The sequence below is a fragment of the Trachymyrmex cornetzi genome, unplaced genomic scaffold, assembly GCF_001594075.2.
Source record: "Trachymyrmex cornetzi isolate Tcor2-1 unplaced genomic scaffold, Tcor1.1 scaffold646, whole genome shotgun sequence".
Taxonomy (NCBI): Eukaryota; Metazoa; Arthropoda; class Insecta; order Hymenoptera; family Formicidae; genus Trachymyrmex; species Trachymyrmex cornetzi.
Window position 1 is genome coordinate 488,330 of NW_017299966.1, and position 21,678 is coordinate 510,007.

At 33.1% G+C, this 21,678-nt stretch overlaps 1 protein-coding gene across 7 annotated transcripts; it reads left to right on the plus strand.

The window, feature by feature from the left end:
* The first annotated feature begins 753 nt into the window (after positions 1-753).
* Positions 754-21,439, plus strand: LOC108767066 (putative aminopeptidase W07G4.4). Of its 7 annotated transcripts, none has more exons than XM_018516737.1 (9): positions 754-854; positions 1,006-1,321; positions 6,737-7,018; positions 10,337-10,445; positions 16,050-16,197; positions 17,655-18,001; positions 18,567-18,845; positions 19,380-19,619; positions 20,788-21,439. In XM_018516737.1, exons 2-9 carry the CDS (start codon positions 1,305-1,307, stop codon positions 21,166-21,168), a joined length of 1,803 nt encoding a protein of 600 aa, XP_018372239.1. In that variant the 5' UTR covers positions 754-854; positions 1,006-1,304; the 3' UTR covers positions 21,169-21,439. The 7 variants fall into 7 exon arrangements, with proteins under 7 accessions (XP_018372239.1, XP_018372246.1, XP_018372242.1 ...); XM_018516744.1 differs by lacking the exon at positions 20,788-21,439 and adding an exon at positions 19,720-20,379; XM_018516740.1 differs by having other exon boundaries at positions 761-884.
* Positions 21,440-21,678: the final 239 nt, after the last annotated feature.

Genomic DNA, 21,678 nt, shown 5'->3' on the forward strand with positions numbered 1-21,678 from the left:
AAGTATTAAAACGTTACTTCGACAAGGCTTGATATAGGAGTTTATGTGGTAAGAAATGAAACTTTGTAGGTGAATACCTCCATTTCGGCACCGCTAGGGTCTTTGAAATTTAGCCATATATAGATAAAATTATTTTAAACATAATATCCAAATTTCAAAAAAATCTGTAGAAACTCAATTTCTCGAAGAAATATCTTAAATTTCCTTACAAAACATTATCTTACTCACACGCAACATTTGGATTGCCTTAAATAGTAATCAGATGCTGAGACATCCGACTAAATATCCAGTAAACAACAGTAAGAACAATTGTTATCAGACAAAACAAAATATAAATAGAACACTTATATTTACAACTTATAACTTGGAAATTTTAAGTCAGCTCAGGAAAAAGAGTGATTACAGTGACTCATTTTAGACGATAGTGACTTTTAGTAACTTATTAAAAAAAAGTAACAAAAGTGATTTAATTAAGTGACTAAATGAGATAGTTATTATTCTTGTTTATATTTGTGCGAAATGATTGTTTGCATATAAATAAATTAGCATAGATAAATAAAATAAAGATTTTCGAAAGTCAGACATAGCTTACAAATATAGATCGTCGACCATTCGACCATCAACACTGCATCTGTTTGGGATTGGAAATTCAAGGTGATCCGGTGTGCAGGCCACGAACGCTGGCAACGTTGCGGCGATTTACCGGTAGTAGTTTCATATCAGTGTATATCCTACTCCGGACAGAATGGCTATGTAGTGGTAAAGACGGTCGGTTATATTCGAGAAAACCACAGACTTTAGTATTGTGCACGTTCTCGAGTTGGTCGCTCACAAATCTTATCATGCGGGAGAAGGTAATATCGCTGGCACATCGAGCGATAACAGTATGCAGTTTCTACTTTTATCATTCTCTCTCTCTCTCTCTCTCTCTCTCTCTCTCTCTACTCTTTCAAATACATATGCGTAACATACATTTTTCTTTCCCTTTTTTTTTTACTTTTTCAGCTATTTTCAGTGTTGTTACAGTGACCGTCGCCGGATTTGAGATTTGAAGCGTGCCGCGAGTACGGTTTCGATCCTGCGCTCTTCGCTTTTTCGAGGCGTTCGATCAGGCCACGCGAGACATCCATTTTGACAGTACGACAGCAAGATCGTGTAGAACACGCGCAACAGCCATACGTCCATTTTCGTTGGTTATCAAGAGGCGTATGAATTTCACGTTACAGTTGTGCAGAAGATAATACATATCCGTACGCTATCTCACACAGAGTATCTTTAAGAGTACGACGTGGGCGCGGCGCATCATGGCGGTGGAATCAAGGTAAATACACGGAAAGCTCACGCGACATGCGCCGGTAAATGCTGTATTCTAAACGCGAATGACCTTTGACGGGACAATAGTAACTTAGTGCACAAGGGCATAATTATTCATGCAGATGGTTTGGATTCGATCATTAGCCATTTAAATTTTTTTAAATGATGATAGAAATACATAGGAATATGAGATACGTCGCGCTTTGACTTTAAAAGAACTTTAAAAGAGAATAATACCATCGCGTAAAATTAAATGCTCTCATACAAAAAATTTCTATATACATTTCAATGCTGTATAAGCATAAATTTATTATGTTTTCAAAGGTTTTACATTTGAAAGATTCGAGTTTATATATCTTAGTGCTTTAAATTTCTATCATATCTAGTTCCAATCTTTCGCTGTATTTTCTGAAATGAGAATAACTATTGTTATTCTTCGACTTGTATTATATATTAATCGTTGAAAATATCAAGTGGCATATTGAGTTGTTTCTACAATTGTGCGCTATAATTAATAAGTAATTCGTAATTTCATCGTAAATTGTAAATTCTTGATGAATAATTAGGTAGTCTATGTCGAAAACGCGACGTGAACATATTTGCTTGCGGATTCGCGCGAACTCATGAGAAATGCGAATTTCTCTAAGCCAATGCTGGTTCGTTTTGCACTGTTACGCGAGACCCAGTGGTGCCCAACTGTTTCGAAACTGCAAAGTTTCCGGCATCATTAGCTCGCGACTTAGAACATGCTCCTGATTGATTGCACATTGTGCATGCACTTGATAGAAGTAAGTTTCATTCATTAGCAGCTGAGATAAGTCGATATCAGAATCCAATAAAATATAATAGTTTCCGCGATGTTATTTGTATCTCTTTCTTAACTCAAATTATGTAAGACTTGACGTCGTTGACTTGTTTCTTTCTTAAAACTTTTGACATATATAATAATTCATGAAACTGATCAAATCGTTACAAATCGTTATGAATTTCTTTTAAAAATTCATAAACAAAGATATTTATAGCAAGATCATAAACGTTTATTTGTTTATATATATGTTATGTTGATGCTGCGATAGTACATTTGATCAATTTTGAGTTATTATACTTGATAACAGGCTTTACAAATCATGTTTTAATATATTTGAGCATGAATAGTAAAACTGGTAACAATGAAAAGCAATAAATATATTTTTGTTAATGAGTTTTTAAATTAGCAATATGATGTGTGTGTGTATTCCTTACTTCATTAATTTATTTAAATACTTTGGTTATATAATATATATGGGAGTACTTTATTGGAATATTTTTAATCGAATCCATAGATATATACATATGCTGCATATATTTTTTATGATATTTCCAATTAAATATATTTCTAACTATACAAACAATTCATATGTATGTGTAAAATGAAATATTAATACTAACATTCGTGTAGTAATAAAAGTAAAATATTATTCATCGAAATATCACGCGCTACGCAAAGTGTACCCTAATAATTCCTAAAGGCTTGTGTTTTTCGTAATTTTTCTATTCTTTAAGCCATTGTTAGTTTTGGCAAATATTAGATGCAGTCAGATAGATAGTGGTAAATTCAAGGATAAATTATTAGCGAATCGTGCATAAACCGCACGAAGCGAGCTCATAGAAACACCTGATAGTAGCAATGATCGTAGATCTATGAAGACTTCATTATCTCTGCGTGATGTATACACACACACACACACACACACACACACACACACACATATATATATATATACACACGCTCATGAGAGCGCGAGGAAGCATTATTGTCTGTTAGATTATGTTCGTAATCGATCGATGTTCGATTTACCGCGTGCGCGATATCATGTGTGTACTTGAGATTTATTATCTTCCATAGAATTCAACGTTATTGTGCCCGAATTGTGACCAGTCAGCATTGACTGGGTTGATTTCGCGTGTGGAAAAACCTGTTAACGCCAGAACATGATATACGAATATGAAAACTTTATCATACCAAGTTAAAATAAGGTCTGCGTTAATTGCTATTGTTGCAAAAGAATATTTCAAACTTGTGAGAAGATATTTTTTAATTGAACTGTTTATCTTTCGATTGTGACATAAAATCTAAATTAAATTTAATCACCGATTTTACTTAACAAAACACTTCACGACTATATTAATTACACATAGGTAGCAGGATAAGTATTTTTTATTTCTGGTTTACACACACACACAACACAAATAATTCTGCATCGATGCTAGAGATGCTACTAGATACTTCGAAAGATGTTATCGTTAGACGATCGTAAGAATCGAATGTTTTCATAGCAACTCGCTGGCACCATTTTTCGGAATTACCTTCAAAATTTTCGTACATTTCATGCAGTACATTTCCTATAAAGTATATGTGCACAGCTACTTCTCTAATATTTTCTTTCCTTTTGTATAAAAAGAATCTTGTGGTATTATGACAAGAGGTTTATGTAGACTTTTTAGATGTATATAGCAATATTTGTATAGACTTTATATAAACTTTCTTATTCTGGAATATGAACGTTTATATATCAACGAACACATTCTACAATTATATTATCTTTAGTTTTTTACTCATCTCTGTATGTTACATGTTCAAGTATATATCCACATACACTAAATCCGAGATAAAAACATAAAATATATTTTACAACTTTCATTTTCTTGGAATTGATTAACATTTTAATGTTGGATTTTTTCCATTTGTTATCTCGAAAAATACTAACTAATAACTAAAAAGTGACTTATTGTGTCTGATACCGACTGGATAACATATCAGGAACCGGTTTTTTAATCATTCATGCATGGTAATGTTTGCGATATGGTGCTTTGTAATCGTGGTAAGCGTCCTTATTTTCGAGATAATTAATTATATTCTTTTAAAGTTTTTTGATATATAAATTAGTTTCCATATTCTTCTAATTCGACATTTTCAATATTTCCCTTCTTTTTCATTTCCTTTTCTTTCTTTTTTTTTTTGTTTAATTCTGGCGTTTAAATTCTCGATATAGGGGAGCTCACCATGACAGGATAACTTTTAGTTTGTATATGTTAGTTTGTGTTTGCTCTGAAGAAGGCTCAAAAGTGAGCCGAAACATGTAAGCGCGTTTAGTGAATAAAGAAGTTTCACGCTTCATAGATGTATTATTTGCGCGACGTCTTCTGCGCCTGACTCCTAGTGCCCTTATTCTTTCCAATTCTTTGATTTATAAGGAATCTTGGTTAGTTTGATTTGTTATACGGATAAAATTATATATTATTTAATAATTATTTATATAAATATTCATATTCTATAAATATTTAAATATCATTTTAATAATAACAATTTTCGACTATATATATCTAAGTAATTTAGCAGCGACTACTTTCGTCTGTGAAAGCGATGCTAGAGATGTTGTTAATATAATGCTAATGTATTCCACGTGAAATTTGCCCTCAGTAATCTTATCCAACGATTATATTCATCTAAATTACTAAACCATTTTGTTCTCCAAATCGCACATTTAAATAATATGTATCTTAATTTTAGTGCTAAATATAAAAGAAGATAACGATATTTATAGTTACCGTCATCGATAAGAATACTCTATATTTTACAGAATATTTATATAGTTGCAACATGGTATTCTAAAAGCTTTATCTTCCAACTAAATGCCGTATCTATGATTAAATAAATTAAGTTGAATTTACAAAATATTGACAATATTATACTTTCACCGTTATTCGTGGTTTTATTTAAATTTAATATGTTGATTTTTACATTTAATAAAATACAATCGTACATTTAATAAAGAACAAATGAAAATAATTTTTAGTCTCAAATTATTATTATGAAAGAATATTTGTTAACATACAAACAAAAATATTAATATAGTAGAGATCGCCTAGGACCGGTCAAAGTTAGATATTTCGAATAATATAATGTTCTTGGTTCATGAATTTAATTTATCTCAAATGTGACTATGTGCCGAAACGTTCGGACATTTAAACACAATCAATCTGAAATACTAAAAAAATATTAATTATAATCCTTTTCCATTTTGTTAACTTGTTCCCTCTCCAAGGAATAAGCTATTTAATGTAATTTAATACAATGGCATTTGATACTAAAAATATAAAATATATAAAAAAAATTAATAAATAAGATATAATAAATATAATATAAAAATAAAAATGTTTTAGATACGTTTACTATTATAACGATCCTACCTTTAAAAAAATTGATAATAAAACATTTGTATTATAAATAATATACAAGATGAAACAAGATCTCTCTCTCTCTCTCTCTCTCTCTCTCTCTCTCACAAAATAGAAATGATTCCCCACATTCCCCAAGTTAATAACTCCAGGATTATTAAAATCTGTACCCATTGAAATACGTTATCCACTTATACTAAATAAATGATAGTATCGATATCATTTAAAGATACTATAATATAATCAACGTAAATCATTTGAGAACAAAAGTCTTATCCGACCTTTAACTATTACTTTATGTTTATCGAATAAATAATGTTATTTACATAAAATGATAGGTATATACAAATGCTCGAAAATGCAAAACATGTGCATGAATGCTTAAACTTTAAATAATAAGTGAAAACGAATGGAAATAAGTCAAAATTAAAGTAATAATAAGGGAAAAAGAAACTTTTAAATTGTTTTAACATTACGTTCGGCAGTAATAGCTGTGTAAATTTTGGACTGTATTTATCTTGGTCTTTTAACGTTTGCGTCACTAATTCGCCATAAAATATTATATAGTGATTTTATTTCTTTTCACATGCGAATATTCAATCCGCTCTCTTATCCGATTTTATCCGAGCAAAAATAAGGAGAAATTGCAAATATGAAAAGACAGATGTATGGGTAAACATTCCCGCAGAGAAAATCAAATGCGACACTATCCCATAAACACTGCAAGACACATCGAAAAACCAATGTAGGAATTTTATATTTCCTGTTTGTGATTCTATTTGAGAGATTTTGTAGATAATTTTACTGAAAATACGCGCACAGAATTTCGAATATAATTATAGAAATAATACGAATAACAGTTAAAATTTGTTTACAAACATTTATATTTATGAAAATGAAATTAAAGCATTTGCATTTACTCTTTAATATACAATATCTAACAGGCCACAATTTTAGTAAATAAATAATTCTAATGGATAGATGGCATTGAATGAATCTCATCATTCTTTCTCATTTTCTTTTTTTTTTTTTTTTTTGATGAAGCATTTTCATCTTCCTCTGCTAATTTGTATTCCATTGTAATTATATTGACTTCAACGGACCTATCGTATTCTCGCTAACGATTAATTATCTTGCTTTTGTCTAATCGGATTTGCTAATAAGTGGGACGCGTTCAAATAACATGGATAATGATTCATTTCAGATGGATGCCATGTCAGTTGAAAATTGAAACGAATATCTGCAGCGGCGAATACGATGGCATTATTCTGGTGTCAGGAAGTACCCCTGGATCCAACGAGCCGGAACCCTTCAAAACCGTCCTCTATACCGCGGCCCAGATCGATGCTGCACTGGGCGTGATCGGCGCGGTTTTGCCCATCAATTTGCTCGCAAAAAGGCTCATTTACAGCCCAACGGGTCCGCTTAACATGGATTATCACGATGTGCGGAGTTTCGCAGAGGCAGCCACGAAGGGAATAAAACGGTAATTCTTTTGTATGATCCCACACGTTTTTCTTCCTTTTTATAATTTTTTTAACGTGAGTGCCAAACTAACAGAACTGTTATGTCTATAGAAATATATTTTATATGTACTTATCATATCAATTTATTTTATCAGCTTTTAAATATGATTTTATAATACATTTAAATAAAAATATAATATATTGAATAAAGATATTAAGAAGCGATATGTATTATGTTGTAGTTGGGTAATATATAGCATTCAAGTCCGCATTTATTAGCTGAGCAAAAGCATACGGTCAAACGTCTGCCTAGCTGACCCCCATCACTTAACCAAATCTTAATGAATAAATTATATAATAATGCGCTATTTATGCGCTCTCAAAATCTGCAAAAAAAATGTTTGTGCTCATTTTAGCTAAAAAAATTTACGCTTTCATATTCATATAGTTTCAATTTTTGCACTGCATCCCTTAAGGCACTTCCCTTTTGGAGCAAACAATCATATTCATCCCTAAGTCGTTTAAAATTGCAAAATTACACTATCTAACTATGCAAAATATATTTTCAATTTATGCGCTACTGTTTCCAAGCAAATCCGATTTTTGCGCTGCAACCCTTAAGAGTTTTTTTATTGCCTATTTTACAAAATATTACATTTTTTATTGCCTTTAGCTTTTAATCTTCTTGGTAATTACGGACTAACAATTACTCGTTAATCCAATTTCTTCGTGTTATCAATTAATTAAATGATAGTTGTCGACATAGCATATATAAAACTTGGTTATTTCTCATTTTGGGGAGAGATGGGAATATAGCGAGACAATAAAAGGAATGATATACATACAGTGACACAATGCTATCAAAGCAACGCCACGCACCTACACTGTCTCTTTTTAATTTCAGTTCAACAAGATTTCTATATGTTCAGTTTTTGTCTATACGAATCAATATTTATTGCAAAGCACAAAATATTTTTTTCAATTTTTTGATTCTTTAACAATAATCACTAATAATTCAACAATATTTTTAATCTCTTTGGTATTTCTAATAAGCATTCTTCAACTATATAAGGGACACTTTACTAAATTCCACAATCGAAGCGCACAAATTCCAGTGTTTTTCATTGTCCGGATATAATTGGATTTAGCGAGCACCCAGGAAGTGACGTTATATCTGCGTTCTCGTGTCGGCAATTTGCATATATTTGAAAAAAATCGTTGTATTTTTGTCGAGCTCGTTACAATTAATTGAAATTGGTGTGAGAGTAATTAATTAAGTGCTCTTGATTGTATGTTTACAATTTCGAACATCTTCGTATAAGTATCGAGTGTTCATTCACTAGCGACATGATGGTCTTGCAACGAAACGAGCCACGAACGATTGTCAGCGTTTTGTGTACTCCAATAGCAGCACACGGGAAACGCAATGATGTACGAACGAAATTCCGCGCGAACCATACGCCTGTCCGTCCCGAAATTCGATTGAAAAATGAAATTCCTGTCCGTTTGGCACAACTGTTTTTTTTTTTTTTTTTTACGCGGACAGTAGTGACGTTAACGGAAGATTGGCATGGATCAGCACGTTCTATGTTAGTAGAAAAAAATAATGAACGTATCTTGCGTATCAATTTAGGGTAGAGCGAGATAATTTGAATAGGTTAACATTGCAGAAATTTTGAAATTGTGTAAAAGATTGAGGATATAAGGTGTATTTAATTAAACATACAAAACATACATTATTACACCAATAGTGTATGTTTTGTAAGTTTAATCACACTATACGACCTCGATCTTTTACACAATTTCAAAATTTCTATTAACGTATCCAAATTACCTTGCTTTATCCTATACGCATTTTGTTTTAATGGTAAGTATTTTTTAAATTTGGTTACAACACTTACAATTTCGCATAATATCAAAAGCGGGCTAAAAGATAAGCGTGGCATTGTTATCACCATATCACCACGTGACAAAAATATACCAATTTTAATAAATACTTAAAATATTAACATAAATAATATAAACAGTAAACAACAAAGTAATAAATTAAAAATAAAGCATAAAGGATAAAGCTCATAAACTCTTGGGTGCCAGCTTCTGTATAATTATTCGAAAGTATAATTTGCTTGCATTTGCAATTTATTTTTCTCCTCATGCAAACCTTCGTAGTATTCTCCAGAGGAAACTGGTCACAACCTTCGAATTTTATTCTTTTAGTCTGTATTTTAATTATTACCGATGTTTCCTGCGGGCAAAACTGTTATCGTGCTCCGTTACATATCTAAGCAATAATGTGGTATTTACGGTCCTTTTAAGATCTCGAAATAATAGCGGTGCACGGTTCTACGCGACATTAATACCAAACTCAAATCAGAAGTACTTTGTTGAATTGAGAATAGAACGGGAGATTTGAGAACTGTGATATAACGACAGTTTCTCGAAATTACCAAGTACGAGACATCGCACGCAACGCATCAGGAACATTTAACAAAGTTTAAACATGATAGCAATATACTTCAGGAATAGATTAATAGTTCGTGATTCGCAAAAGTGAGAGGCACCTTCGGTTATATAGCTCACGTTTATATTACACCCGACAAGATGAAAATTAGATACAAGGAGAGCGAGAATGGCCATTGTCTCGGGATACTCAATGAGAATCGTACTTGTCCCCAGAGAACTCATTTCTCTTCTCTTTTTTGCATGAACGTCCTCTGGAGTGTAGTATTACTGTAGTTTCTATGGTAGTAATATTACTGCGTGGATTATGATGTCCGCCGACAATCACTAAATATAAACGATATGTCCGCACCGTATAATTACTGTCGACTTCCTTTTGAGCCTATATACGTGAATCCTTCCACCTCTGAATTCCATTTTTACGATATCTCTTGATCTTTTACTTAGATCCTTTATTTAGATTCTTATTTTTATAACTGACTCTTATATGCTCTTTCTATTGGTTACATTGTTATTTGACATTAAGAATCCTTGATTTTGATTAATTTAATTTAGATTCTCAGATTCGTATTCTACTATCGATTTATCAATCTGTCAATATAGGATAATTCTTGACCAATTGAGTCTTTTGTTGACATCACGTTTTTAAAGAAATAATAGAGTTAACGCTAATTTATGGGAAATAAAACGAGAAAATAAATTTTTATTTCACATACACAGGATTTATCTAATCTGGATAATTTTGGATTAAAAAGACTATAGTAAAATATAATTTTACTCCAAAATTCAATTCATTACATGATTGAATATTATTGTATTAGGATAATATATATAATTCATCAATGTAACTGAGTTTATGACTTTTCTGCATTTATTAGGGCTTTAAAAGCTGGCGTAAAATGTCCTTTGTTGGTACTACTGCCAGATGATCGTTTTGAGAACGTTGAGCTAGTCACGCTTCTTGGTGCCTTGGAGGGTCTCTATGTGGTGAGTTCTATTACAACAAATTATTTATCATAATAGTATAGTTAATATCGAAATAATATATTAAACGGATCATATCATATCTTTTGTCTGGGAAGTAGAATATTAAATGATTTAAAATATTATTAATAAAACAAAATTTATAACTGCATAAATGTACGATTTATGTAGTAAGATAAATGAATAATCATTACTTTGTTGTTAGAATTTCATGCATGGAGACGTTTAAAAAAAGAGTCTCTGTTAGCTTATTTAATTCAGTTGAAAATAGCAATCACAGATTTCCCACTAATAACGATTGCTAAATGTGGAAAAGTTAAATCGATTGGTACTAAACGTTACTGAGATAGTAGAATTTAAAAATAGAAATAGGAAAAATCGCTGGCTGAAATTGAGAGAATCGATAAGCGAATGTTACTCGATTGTGCCAATATATCCGGTTAAGGCATTTCGCAGATAGTTGGTACAGTTGTGGTTATACGAGAGCCGTTTAAACCAATCAAACAGATACAACATAGCTTTGTGCGCATCTATACATTGGCAGAATAGGAAGCCTGTAGTTGTATCTGGAAGGAATTCATCTCCGTGTTTCAGCCGAGTTTGTGTGCTGCGGTCTGATTGGCTGCCCCCAAGTTACTCACCATATTCTAACTCTAGTAAATCCGTCTACCTCATCTCTAAACTAAATTGCTACTGTGATCTTAATCCATAACTAATGACTAAGTGAGCTGTGCAACGCAATTCAACTAATCTATAATATTTTACGAAAATAGAATTAATTTCGCTTTATTAATGTCCGATTGTTCTAATAAGATTCTATTCGCTATAATCGGATAATATTATCATAAACCTCTGGATATTTATTATTTAATAATTATGAGAAGCTAGGATACGTGGATAATTTGCAAACATTTGCATTTCACAATGATTAATGCAAGTATCATAATCCATGCTATGCATCCAATGTAAACTGATTACAACCATTCGGTGCTGACAAGCGACCGTACATTCGAGCTTTCAAGATTTATTTTTCTCGGATACGAATGTATGTGAAAGCGACAAAGGACACATAACTTCAGCACAAGACATCGGCCAATAAGATCATAGACGTTTCGATAAATAAATTCGTTCAATATCTTAAATAAACGATAGCCCGATGACAGATACCGACGGCAAAGAGTGCGGTCAACATTATCATCAAACAACACCTGCCACGGACAGACTCCGGCGCGGGCTATGCTTGATCGATAAGTGTGCAGCATGTCTTACGGAGGATATCGGGTTGCACAACTCGATTGCGAGCTTCATTGTTCATTAACCTCAGCGCCGCCGCGGTTAATTACGGTCGGACGATAGTATCCGCGTTATTATACGAACTTCCAAGTCGGAAGTTATCCGGCACGAGTATACGCGGTACGATCGATTTGTGAATTCTATAGTAGCTTCACCAGCGCGAGTCGCACCACGATCGACTACATACGTCACTCACGCACGCGTACATACATTCAACAATTAAAAATATTTAATTGAATAAAGTCTTCCCATAAACGTCGTGAATACCAAATTTCAAATATCTTGCTAGCATAGGAATAGTGATAAAACAGAAAACTTTTTGTAACGATTTGTAACAAAATAATGTATTAACCTACAATGAATGAAAAAAATGGTTGCCATAATTTAATCATAATTTATAGTCATTTTTGGGACTATATACAGGATATTCAGCGCAACGGTCCGCACGATTTTTCAAACACTTCCGACAGTTAAAAAAAAATGAAGAATGAGAGTATTCCTCTGTTTTATATAGGCTACAGTATTCGATAAAAAAATTAAAAACAAATTTTTTTCATAAGAAAATCAAAATCATCTTCAATTTTTTAAGTAGCACCATACAATTTTTTTAAATTCTTCTATTGCATGTTGTAGCCTGTGTAAAGCCTGATTTACAATGGCGTAAATGTAGTTGTAAATGGTTGTGAAATGTTGTAAAGCGAAGTTTTAATCTGCCATTCTCGGTTGTAAAGCGTGTTGTAAAAGATGGTTCAACTTTATCTTTTACGACTACGACTGCATAAAACGTAAGAGTGAACCAATTAGAGTGCTGTCATGTGTCTACATTGTTATTGTCCTTTTTGTTTCGACGCATGGAAAGAAGTGCAAAGTGTTCTTTTCATCTTTTATCGAGTTCATTTTATGATTTATATTATTTAACGAGTTTATTATATTACAAATATATTATATTACGAGTATGAAATACGGAGAAAGTGTTGTGAGCAATGTTTAATTTGAAGATGAAAATTCGTTGAATCTTTACTCGATTGTAGATTAATATATTGTACAACATTTACTGCTACTACTACCCCCATAACCTTACATCTACGTTTACGCAATTGTATTTGCTTTTAATTTTTTTTTTTAACTGTCGGAAGTATCTGAGAAATCGTGCGGACCGTTACGCTGAACACATCCTGGGTATATTTATAGTTATTTTAACCATGCAAATATAGTCAATTGTGCTATTAATAATAATCACACACAATGTTTGAAAAATTTTAATTCTTCCCCCTTAACATATTTTTTGTTATTATTACCACATAAATAGTAAGTGAATTTAAGAAAAAGACTATAATTCACTATAATTGCAATTGCATTTAACACGATGTATTGATATCATCTTTACTTGAAATTTTGAAATCTTGAACGTTTCGATTCTCTTTGGAATCTTCATCCACAATCTTCTTAAACCATGCTAGATTTCGCGAACGTTCGATGTAGAGTCACTCGCAAGTTGCCAAAACTGTAGTGTTATCTGTTTAAATTCATATACATAAAATATTGAAATTCAATCAATAAAGTAACGAGTAACTCACCCACACGATCGCCAAATCTTATCATGAAACCTTGGATAATATATTAATATATATTAATATATTATAATATATAATATATAATAATATATGATATATATAATAATACATAATAATATATAATAAAAAATATATGTTAATATATTGATATATTATCCAAGGTTCCATGATGAGATTTGGCGATGAGTGAGTTACTCGTTACTTTATTGATTAAATTTCAATATCTTATGTATATGAATTTAAACAGATAACACTACAGTTTTGACAACCTGCGAGTGACTCTACATCGAACGTTCACGAAATCTAGTATGGTTTAAGAAGATTGCTGATAAAGATTCCAAAGAGAATCGAAAAACGTTCAAGATTTCAAATAAAGATGATACCAACACATCGTATGGATTAACAAAATTATTTGTGAAAGATTTATTGCGCACCTTCGTTCGCGCTGACTCTCATTAGTCCAGATTTAGATTGTTTTTGTTATTTTAAGGAGGGAGAGTCCTTGTTTAACATATTTAAATTATCATAATTTATAGTACAATTTTTTTCTTGTTTTAAAGAACCATATATGGTTATTATTACTAAAATGATAGCAGTAATAACCATAAAAAAGAAGCTCCTACACCATAATTATTTTATCATGCAATTATAATCACAAATACCAAACACTTTTTTCTCAGTATATATAATTTAAAAAATTACTGTGTTATTCCAAAAGATTAATTCTCTTTACGACATTATGTCAATTAAAGCAAACTTATAACTGTTTTTTGTATAAAGTAAAACAATATTTTAAAGGTAAAAAAGTAGCGTTTTGTGCAATTTCTATGTATATATACATATAAATTTTGCAGTTGACTTATTCTTTTATTAAATTTTAATATTCAATAGTACATAAGTGTTAATATAGTATTGATTCATCCGTCATAAAATAAAATGGCTGTTGAAGTAAAGACAAGATCTAGATATTCATCTCTTGTCGAAGATTAAAGAAAGAGTGATAACTTTAAACCGATAAAGTAAAAGCAGTTGCAAAAGAAGAAGGGCACTACGCGCTTGTGATCAGTGTAGATTACACGCTAGATAGGACAAGAGACTTGTTCTCAGACTTTGTATCACGGAGAAAGACCTATGAAATCTTTTGGATCTTCGCTGGGATGAACATTATTTATAAAGAGAGAATTTTAAAAAATTCTAGATTTAAGATAGTAGTACTCCTCAAAAAAGTAAAAACTATCTAAGCAACATATGTCAAAAAATAGACTTTATCGGAAATAGAAGCAAATTTCCATTTTGATAAGATAGAGGATTTATTTGCATTTCTGCTGAATGTCTTTTTTTATGTAGATTAATTTTTTATTTTGCACATAAAAATATTCAACGATTATAGAAATATCATCAAAAAATAAATATATTAAGTACAAAAAATATTTCATATCTTTTATTGATACAAATTGGTGATATAATTTAATATCATTACTATTTTTAATAGTTTTATGTTAAAAATTGCTTCATTAATGTCGTTAATTTGTTATACCATTGCATTCAAATTTAAACCGAGATTTAATTATTTCTTTCGGGACTTACGTATGCGACAAAGCTTATCTAATAGTGAATGTTCTCAAAATTCGTTGCTCATACATAACAGACATTCTTTCGCGTAAGTTCAAGGACCAAAATTCTAAGTTTGGATCACCAAGGGAGGAGTAGTTGGTCGGGGCTTGTTTGTGGGCGGCAATGGGGTGTGGAGCAAGGGGTTAGGAGGACGCAGGAGGGTAAGCCGAGTGCTCTGCCCTATCAAGAGTAGCAAATGCTTGGCGTTCCTGAATCCTGGCGGCCGGCGAGGCGACCTAATTAGCGAAATACTCGGGTCTCCCCTCGTCTCGCCTCACCAACCGCTCAGCCTGCGGCACAGGAACGTTGTTGGCACCGAGCTCATACGCTTCTTTCTTGATAGTTCCCTCTTCTGACCCTCTTTCCTCTCCTGCGTCGCTCGTTCCTTCCGTCCGACGCAAATACGGGGCATCGTTTTCCAAATACCAGGAAGCGCCCTCGGAATTTCTGCGCCGCGTAATCGGAACACCGCGTTGTCGCGAATCTCGCATCGGTCTCTTTCTCGCTTCTCTTGCAGCTAGCAGTTTTCCGACTTTTTCAATTCTTTCCGCTCGCTCGCAAGCTGCATGAACGCGCACCAGTGACAACACAAAAGGTCGCTCGTGATAAAACGAACCGCGCACGTGTCAGGTCGTAGAATCTTTTTGTTGAAAAAATTTAAGCTCTGTATATATATATATATATATATATATATATATCAGAATACTGGCATTTTTAAAGCAAAGAAAATTAAAGTTAGTCTTTGTCGGATGTATAAATCAACTAAAAAATCTTTCAATTGATTTATATGCAAGTTCATATAAAAGTTATATAAGCTCCAGTTCTATTATCTATATCTATAAAGTTCTCATTCAATAAGAAGATTATCATATTTTTCGCATCAACATTTTCTGTGCAGATGTATAAACTTCTCTTTTTTTATTCGATCTTATATAAAAAAAAAAAAATAAAATAAATGGTATATGATTTGATATGACAGATTTAAAATAGAAATAATATTATAGATTAATACTATTTCAGCACAAATAAATTATACTAAAAGGATAAAATTTTTTTGATTGTTCTTACTTGTTTATCGTATCTTAAAAATGTATAATCTTCGATCGACGATTTTATATTTTCACAGCCTTTGGAAGTGCGTGAGATAGGTCCGGATCGATGCTACAAAGCGTGTCAACTCGGAGTGTGGAGTCCGATTTGCAGTAAGAAGCTTCAGGGTATCGTGAAACTCGCCTCGGCGCTCGAGAGTGGCAGATACGTCGCAAGGGACATCGGTGAGTCCTGTTCTATCCCAGGCGTACACGACTCGTGGTAGTTTATCGAGTGAGCAAAGCAGGTTTTCCTATCTGTGTGAGAGAAGAGGAGAAGAGGAAGAGAACTTCCGTCGCGAGTTTCCTCTTTTCACGGAAGAAATAAGCTTTGGTGGGGAAATCGCCCGCGGCTTCCCACTTGTCCGAGAAAAGTCTTTTGGATCCCGGTTAATCGAGCACAACTCGTCGCTCTTCGCGTTTCAGTGTTCAAGTTCAGTCGGAATAGCCCTCGGGAATTATCGAGTTTAAAGTTTAAGTAGCCAGCGATTTAGAGAGTTTAAGTGTTCATTTTTAATGTTACGTTTCGTAGAACGAACAACGTAGAAGGAAAGTATGGAGCTCATTCCCTGTAGCAGTTAACAACAATTGGCGTTTCTACAATATTTGCCATAACGTTTCAAGGATTTATCCTTTACCGTCTTAGCATTTATATGCTTTATTAAGTATATGACTTTTATACATAAACTTCCATTTCCGCTCAGTTAGCTTGGATAGGACGTATACTATTCGCTTGCTCGTAGAGCAAAACGAGAAAAGTGGATAATGCAATTTTGTAAAGTAAATTTTGATGACCTAGCCATTGCCGCAAGCTCAGTTGAAACTGAATTATTTGCATGTGCCAGAGCGAAAGATAAATAGTAAGCGCACATTTTTCAATATAACTAATAAATATAAATATAGAAAAGATATTCGCAATTAGCAACTCGAGATTTATAACGCATTTTTTGAATAATTTATTTCAAGATATATTAATTTCAACTAAAATTACAATAATAACGTTTTTTACAATATAATTGCAATATTGACAATACAACGTTTTATGAGTATTAACATTTTTCATTATACATCTCGATCGAACAAAGATAATGAAAAAAAGATGCAAATAATTAAATAACATAATCTTACACTGAGCTTATCAAGTGGAAATAAATGCTGATGAAAAATATCGTATTTGTTTGAAAATAATTGGCTGAAACATGGTCTTTGTATAAAAGAGAAGAATTCAATCTATTCAGTTTAGTATTTCAGTTTTATATTTCAATATATTAAACGAACAAATGCGAAGCTTATTCGCAACTGAGAATTGTATGTATGCATGCATGCATGCACAAGTTTGGATTGATTAAAATAAATTATTAATAAATAAAACTTAAATGCAAAAGGCAAATAATTAATTTTTACAAAAAATTGCATAAAATAAAGATAGAAATGACAAGAACATATCGCAAATTTTTCTCTTTATCGAATGAATTTTATAAGATTGTAAAATATAATCGCGAAATAAGAAAATAGTATCTTGTATCCAATTATTTAATTGTAAAAAACGAAATCTATCGATTAATTTACATGTATTTATTTAATCCGTATCTATTCATAGTCCTATTAATAGTCAGTGGTACTTTTATTTTGTGTTAAACTAGGTGGTGCAGACCCCGAAAGAATGGCTCCCTTGAGAGTGGAGGAATACCTGGCGGATCTGTTTTGCGGATCGAATGTCACGATGCAAGTGATATCCGATCAGGATACGCTACTTCAGGAATACCCATTATTCGCTTGTGTAAATCGTGCTGCCTCAGTAATACCGCGTCATGCCGGTAGAATTATATTTTTGACTTATGAGCCGCCCGCTTGCGTCTTGGAGACGATCTTGATCGTGGGGAAAGGTGTCACTTATGACACCGGTGGTGCCGACATCAAGTGCCAGGGCATCATGGCTGGCATGTCGAGGGACAAATGTGGCGCGGCCGCTTGTGCCGGATTCATGCAGGTGCTGTGTAATATATCGAGCATTATACGTCATGCTGAAACGATCGCGTTTCACCTCGCTTCTATTAATAATATGTCGTTTTAATCAGCTTCCTGCTTGGCTATAATACAAGCTGGTAGATTCTTGAATGATCATCTCATATACGGACCGTAATTCTATTTCTTATGGCATTACGGTGTAGGGTATTAATGATCTCGGCGCAGGTCTCCCCCCCCCCCCCCCCCTCTTTCTCTCTCTCTCTATATATATATATGTGTATATAATGTATATGTACATGTATACGTACGTATATGTATATATATATTATACATGGATACACATATACATGTACATATATGTGTATAGCACGCCGAACCTATTATTATATGCTCTTATGATCGAGATAAAAGTTTTGAACTAATCATCGTTGTGTAAAAGATCAGGAATTATCATTTTGAACATATTTATTTTTGCTAAATCGAGAGTTAAAATTAAACAAATGAAACAAAGTAATGCGTTTTTTAAATATTTAATTATACACAAATTATATTTCATACGTCTAAGTAAGATCTGTTATATATCGTAGGTAGTAAATTTATTGCAACCACCAACAGTAAAGGTCGTCGCCGCTTTGTGCGTTGTAAGAAATAGCGTAGGCGAGAACTCTTACGTCGCTGATGAGGTAATCACGGCAAAATCCGGTGCAAGGGTACGTGTGGGCAACACGGACGCCGAGGGTAGAATGGCTATGGCCGATGCTCTCTATTATCTCAAAGAAATGGCCCTATGTTCTGTGAATCCGCATCTCTTTACAGTAGCTACATTAACAGGCCACGCAGTATTAACTGCAGGTTTAGGATATTCCGTAAGTACTGTAAAGTCATATTTTGTGGTTATGCTTTTAATCGCATTTTAGCGAATAAGATAACGCATGTAGCAATTTGAATTCCTATTACTCGGATGACGATATAACATTACTTTGAATGAAAAGAGCGAATAATCCCTATATAGTTGTGCTATCACCGCGTAACAATAACAAAACTAGACGTTAAAATCTAGGTGCGAACTGGCAGAAATGTATACAGATAGTTATGTTTGTTGATTCATTGACGAAAGCGTAATTGGACAGGGTTATGAACGATCTAGATACGGCATGCAGTTTTCCTGTGTTATATTAAAACGATCTACATGCAACGTGCAGTTTCCCTGTGTTATATTGAATCCCGAGCGTGACATATGATATGATTTTGTTATCAAAATTGCTTGTAGACGTTAGCTATAATTCATCCTCTGAGGATACTTTGTTGGTAAAAAATTCTCCGATAAAAGATCCATTCTATCATGTATCCATATTTTTTTTTCGAAAATGCAGAACTTACATTTATATTCATTGCTATAGATTGCTATGGATAATGCTGTGGCACGACTAGCTAGTAATGCAGAAAAGCTTCAAGCTTCCGGCGAAGCTGTTGGCGATCCATTCGAAATATCGCGAATACGTAGAGAGGACTTTCTTACTCATCAAGGGCGTGCGGAAGGTGACGATATTCTTCAAGCACTAAATCAACCTAGTTCCAAGACTCCGCGAGGTCATCAGGGACCAGCCGCTTTTCTAATTAAGGCTTCCGGATTAGACAAGGTGTTATGTTTGTTGTTATTACTATTCAAGTTTAAGTTTTTATTTAAATTTAACGTGTTTCTAGATATTATAATGTCGTTTAACAATTTATGACTTTTAGCATGGTAATGAGTCAGAGAAGCCATTAAAATATTGTCATCTGGACGTAGCCGGCAGTGCCGGTAATTTTCCCGTACAACCAACCGGATCACCAATTTTAGCATTAGCCAAAATGTTTCTTTTTGATAAAATAGAGACCAAAAATCCGTAATGCTGATATAAACTGCGATATTTTATGTATCATATATATATCTTAATACATATCCTTATGCTGTATACCTAAAGCAATTAATATTCATGACTGGCGCAAAGAACTTTGGATATTAACCGGAAATGCAAATAATAATTAATCATCTCCATAAATCCTTGAACCTCAGAGTTCCCATAAGCTGTACAATACGGATTTACTTGGGACACAATAAACTGCATTAGACTATGTAGCGGATTTGCCAATAGGCATTTATCTAAGACGGCAAAATTTTAGGAGCGGCAAATTTTTAAGATATCTTTTTAATATAAAATATTAAAATAAAGATAGAGTAAAAATTTATTTTTTATTGTATCATATTTTTTATCAATCAAGGATAAATTTGTTACTCCAGATCTACCACAACTCGCCGGCTCGCGTAAAGGAGCACGGCAGTGCCTCGCGTCATGACGCTTCGCTTGTCTTAGCGCCCAGACACTACCGTGTCTCCAGATTTATTGTGATATTAAATATGAATAATGAATAATAGCTATATAGGTAACATCATAGCTATTTTAAATTTGATTCCAATTTAATAATTAATAGTCGTTCTCTCAACTCGCAACATGTTGCGAATAAGTACAAGATGAATTATTTGCAGATATTTTCAAATTTTTTTGAATTTTCAGTTATTTTGTATCTATCAATCAAGATTATCCATTATCCACTTCATTCGCCTTAATTAAGTACAATGAATCCTTTATAGATGATCGAGTTAATACAGACATCGTGAGCAGACATTAATTGTGGATTAAAAAGCTTTTTCATGACGTTTCAAAATTCATTTATTCTCCCTCTCTCTCTCTCTCTCTCTCATTGTCCCTCCCCTCCCTCTCTCATTTCTCCTCTTCCTCTTCCTGACCAATTTCGTATTGATTGCAGCATGGAGTTTGTAGCTGTACCCCTTTAAAGTATACGCACATCGATTTATACGGACATCTACCTCAACCTCATTGCATCCCGTACAGTGGCAATCCCGTCTTAGCTATGTCCTACTGCTATCTGATCCAAGGAAAATGTCTGACACTGCGAAATGATCTTCCTTACGAAATGCAATACGTTTGCGAACTCGACTGCAAGCCCATCTGTATATCGCCTTGCCCGCCCTGCAAAGTTTCCTGTGATCCCCATGGCACCCCTTGTCCACCAATCACCGGATGTCCCACTTATTCAAATACGAAGTCCTGTGAGCGTCAAGCGCAATCCTATCCACCTGCCCAACCTGCGTCGCTATGTCAACCTAATTCAGAAACGATGTACTAGGGAGCAATGTGTCAACCAAATGTCCAAAGAAACGAATTGAATCCGCGTGTATGACAATACGTCAAGTTACGAGATATTCATGTGAGATATGAAGATTTATGAGGACCATTCTTGTATGGCGAGTCGTTAATCTTACCATCGATTGAAGTCTGTTTTTACTACTTTTTATTCAATTTACTTTATAGTTGTATATTTATTGGGCATAATGTATACATTTGTGAGAATAAAAAATATATTACGCATAATAATCACTTTCCCACTTTTCTTTGCAGAGGCCATTTTGTTTAATTGAAAAAATATTAAGTAGTTTTAAAAAATTGCAATTATACCGAATGATCGGATAATAATCGGATAAATATATAAAATATCTGCAGTCAATAAGTTCTCATGTATATTTGGTATATCTGAAATCACTGATCAATGATAATGTACCTTCAGTTGGTACATCTTACGGTAGTCTCTATTATCAAAGTATGGTTATACTTTAAATAATGTGTTATAATTTTATAT

Excerpts from the sequence above, each read along its gene's own strand:
- LOC108767066 (XM_018516737.1), top strand. Across the intron at positions 18,002-18,566 it reads CTTGTGCCGGATTCATGCAG|GTAGTAAATTTATTGCAACC; the intron begins GTGCTGTGTAAT and ends TATATATCGTAG. Across the intron at positions 18,846-19,379 it reads CTGCAGGTTTAGGATATTCC|ATTGCTATGGATAATGCTGT; the intron begins GTAAGTACTGTA and ends TCATTGCTATAG.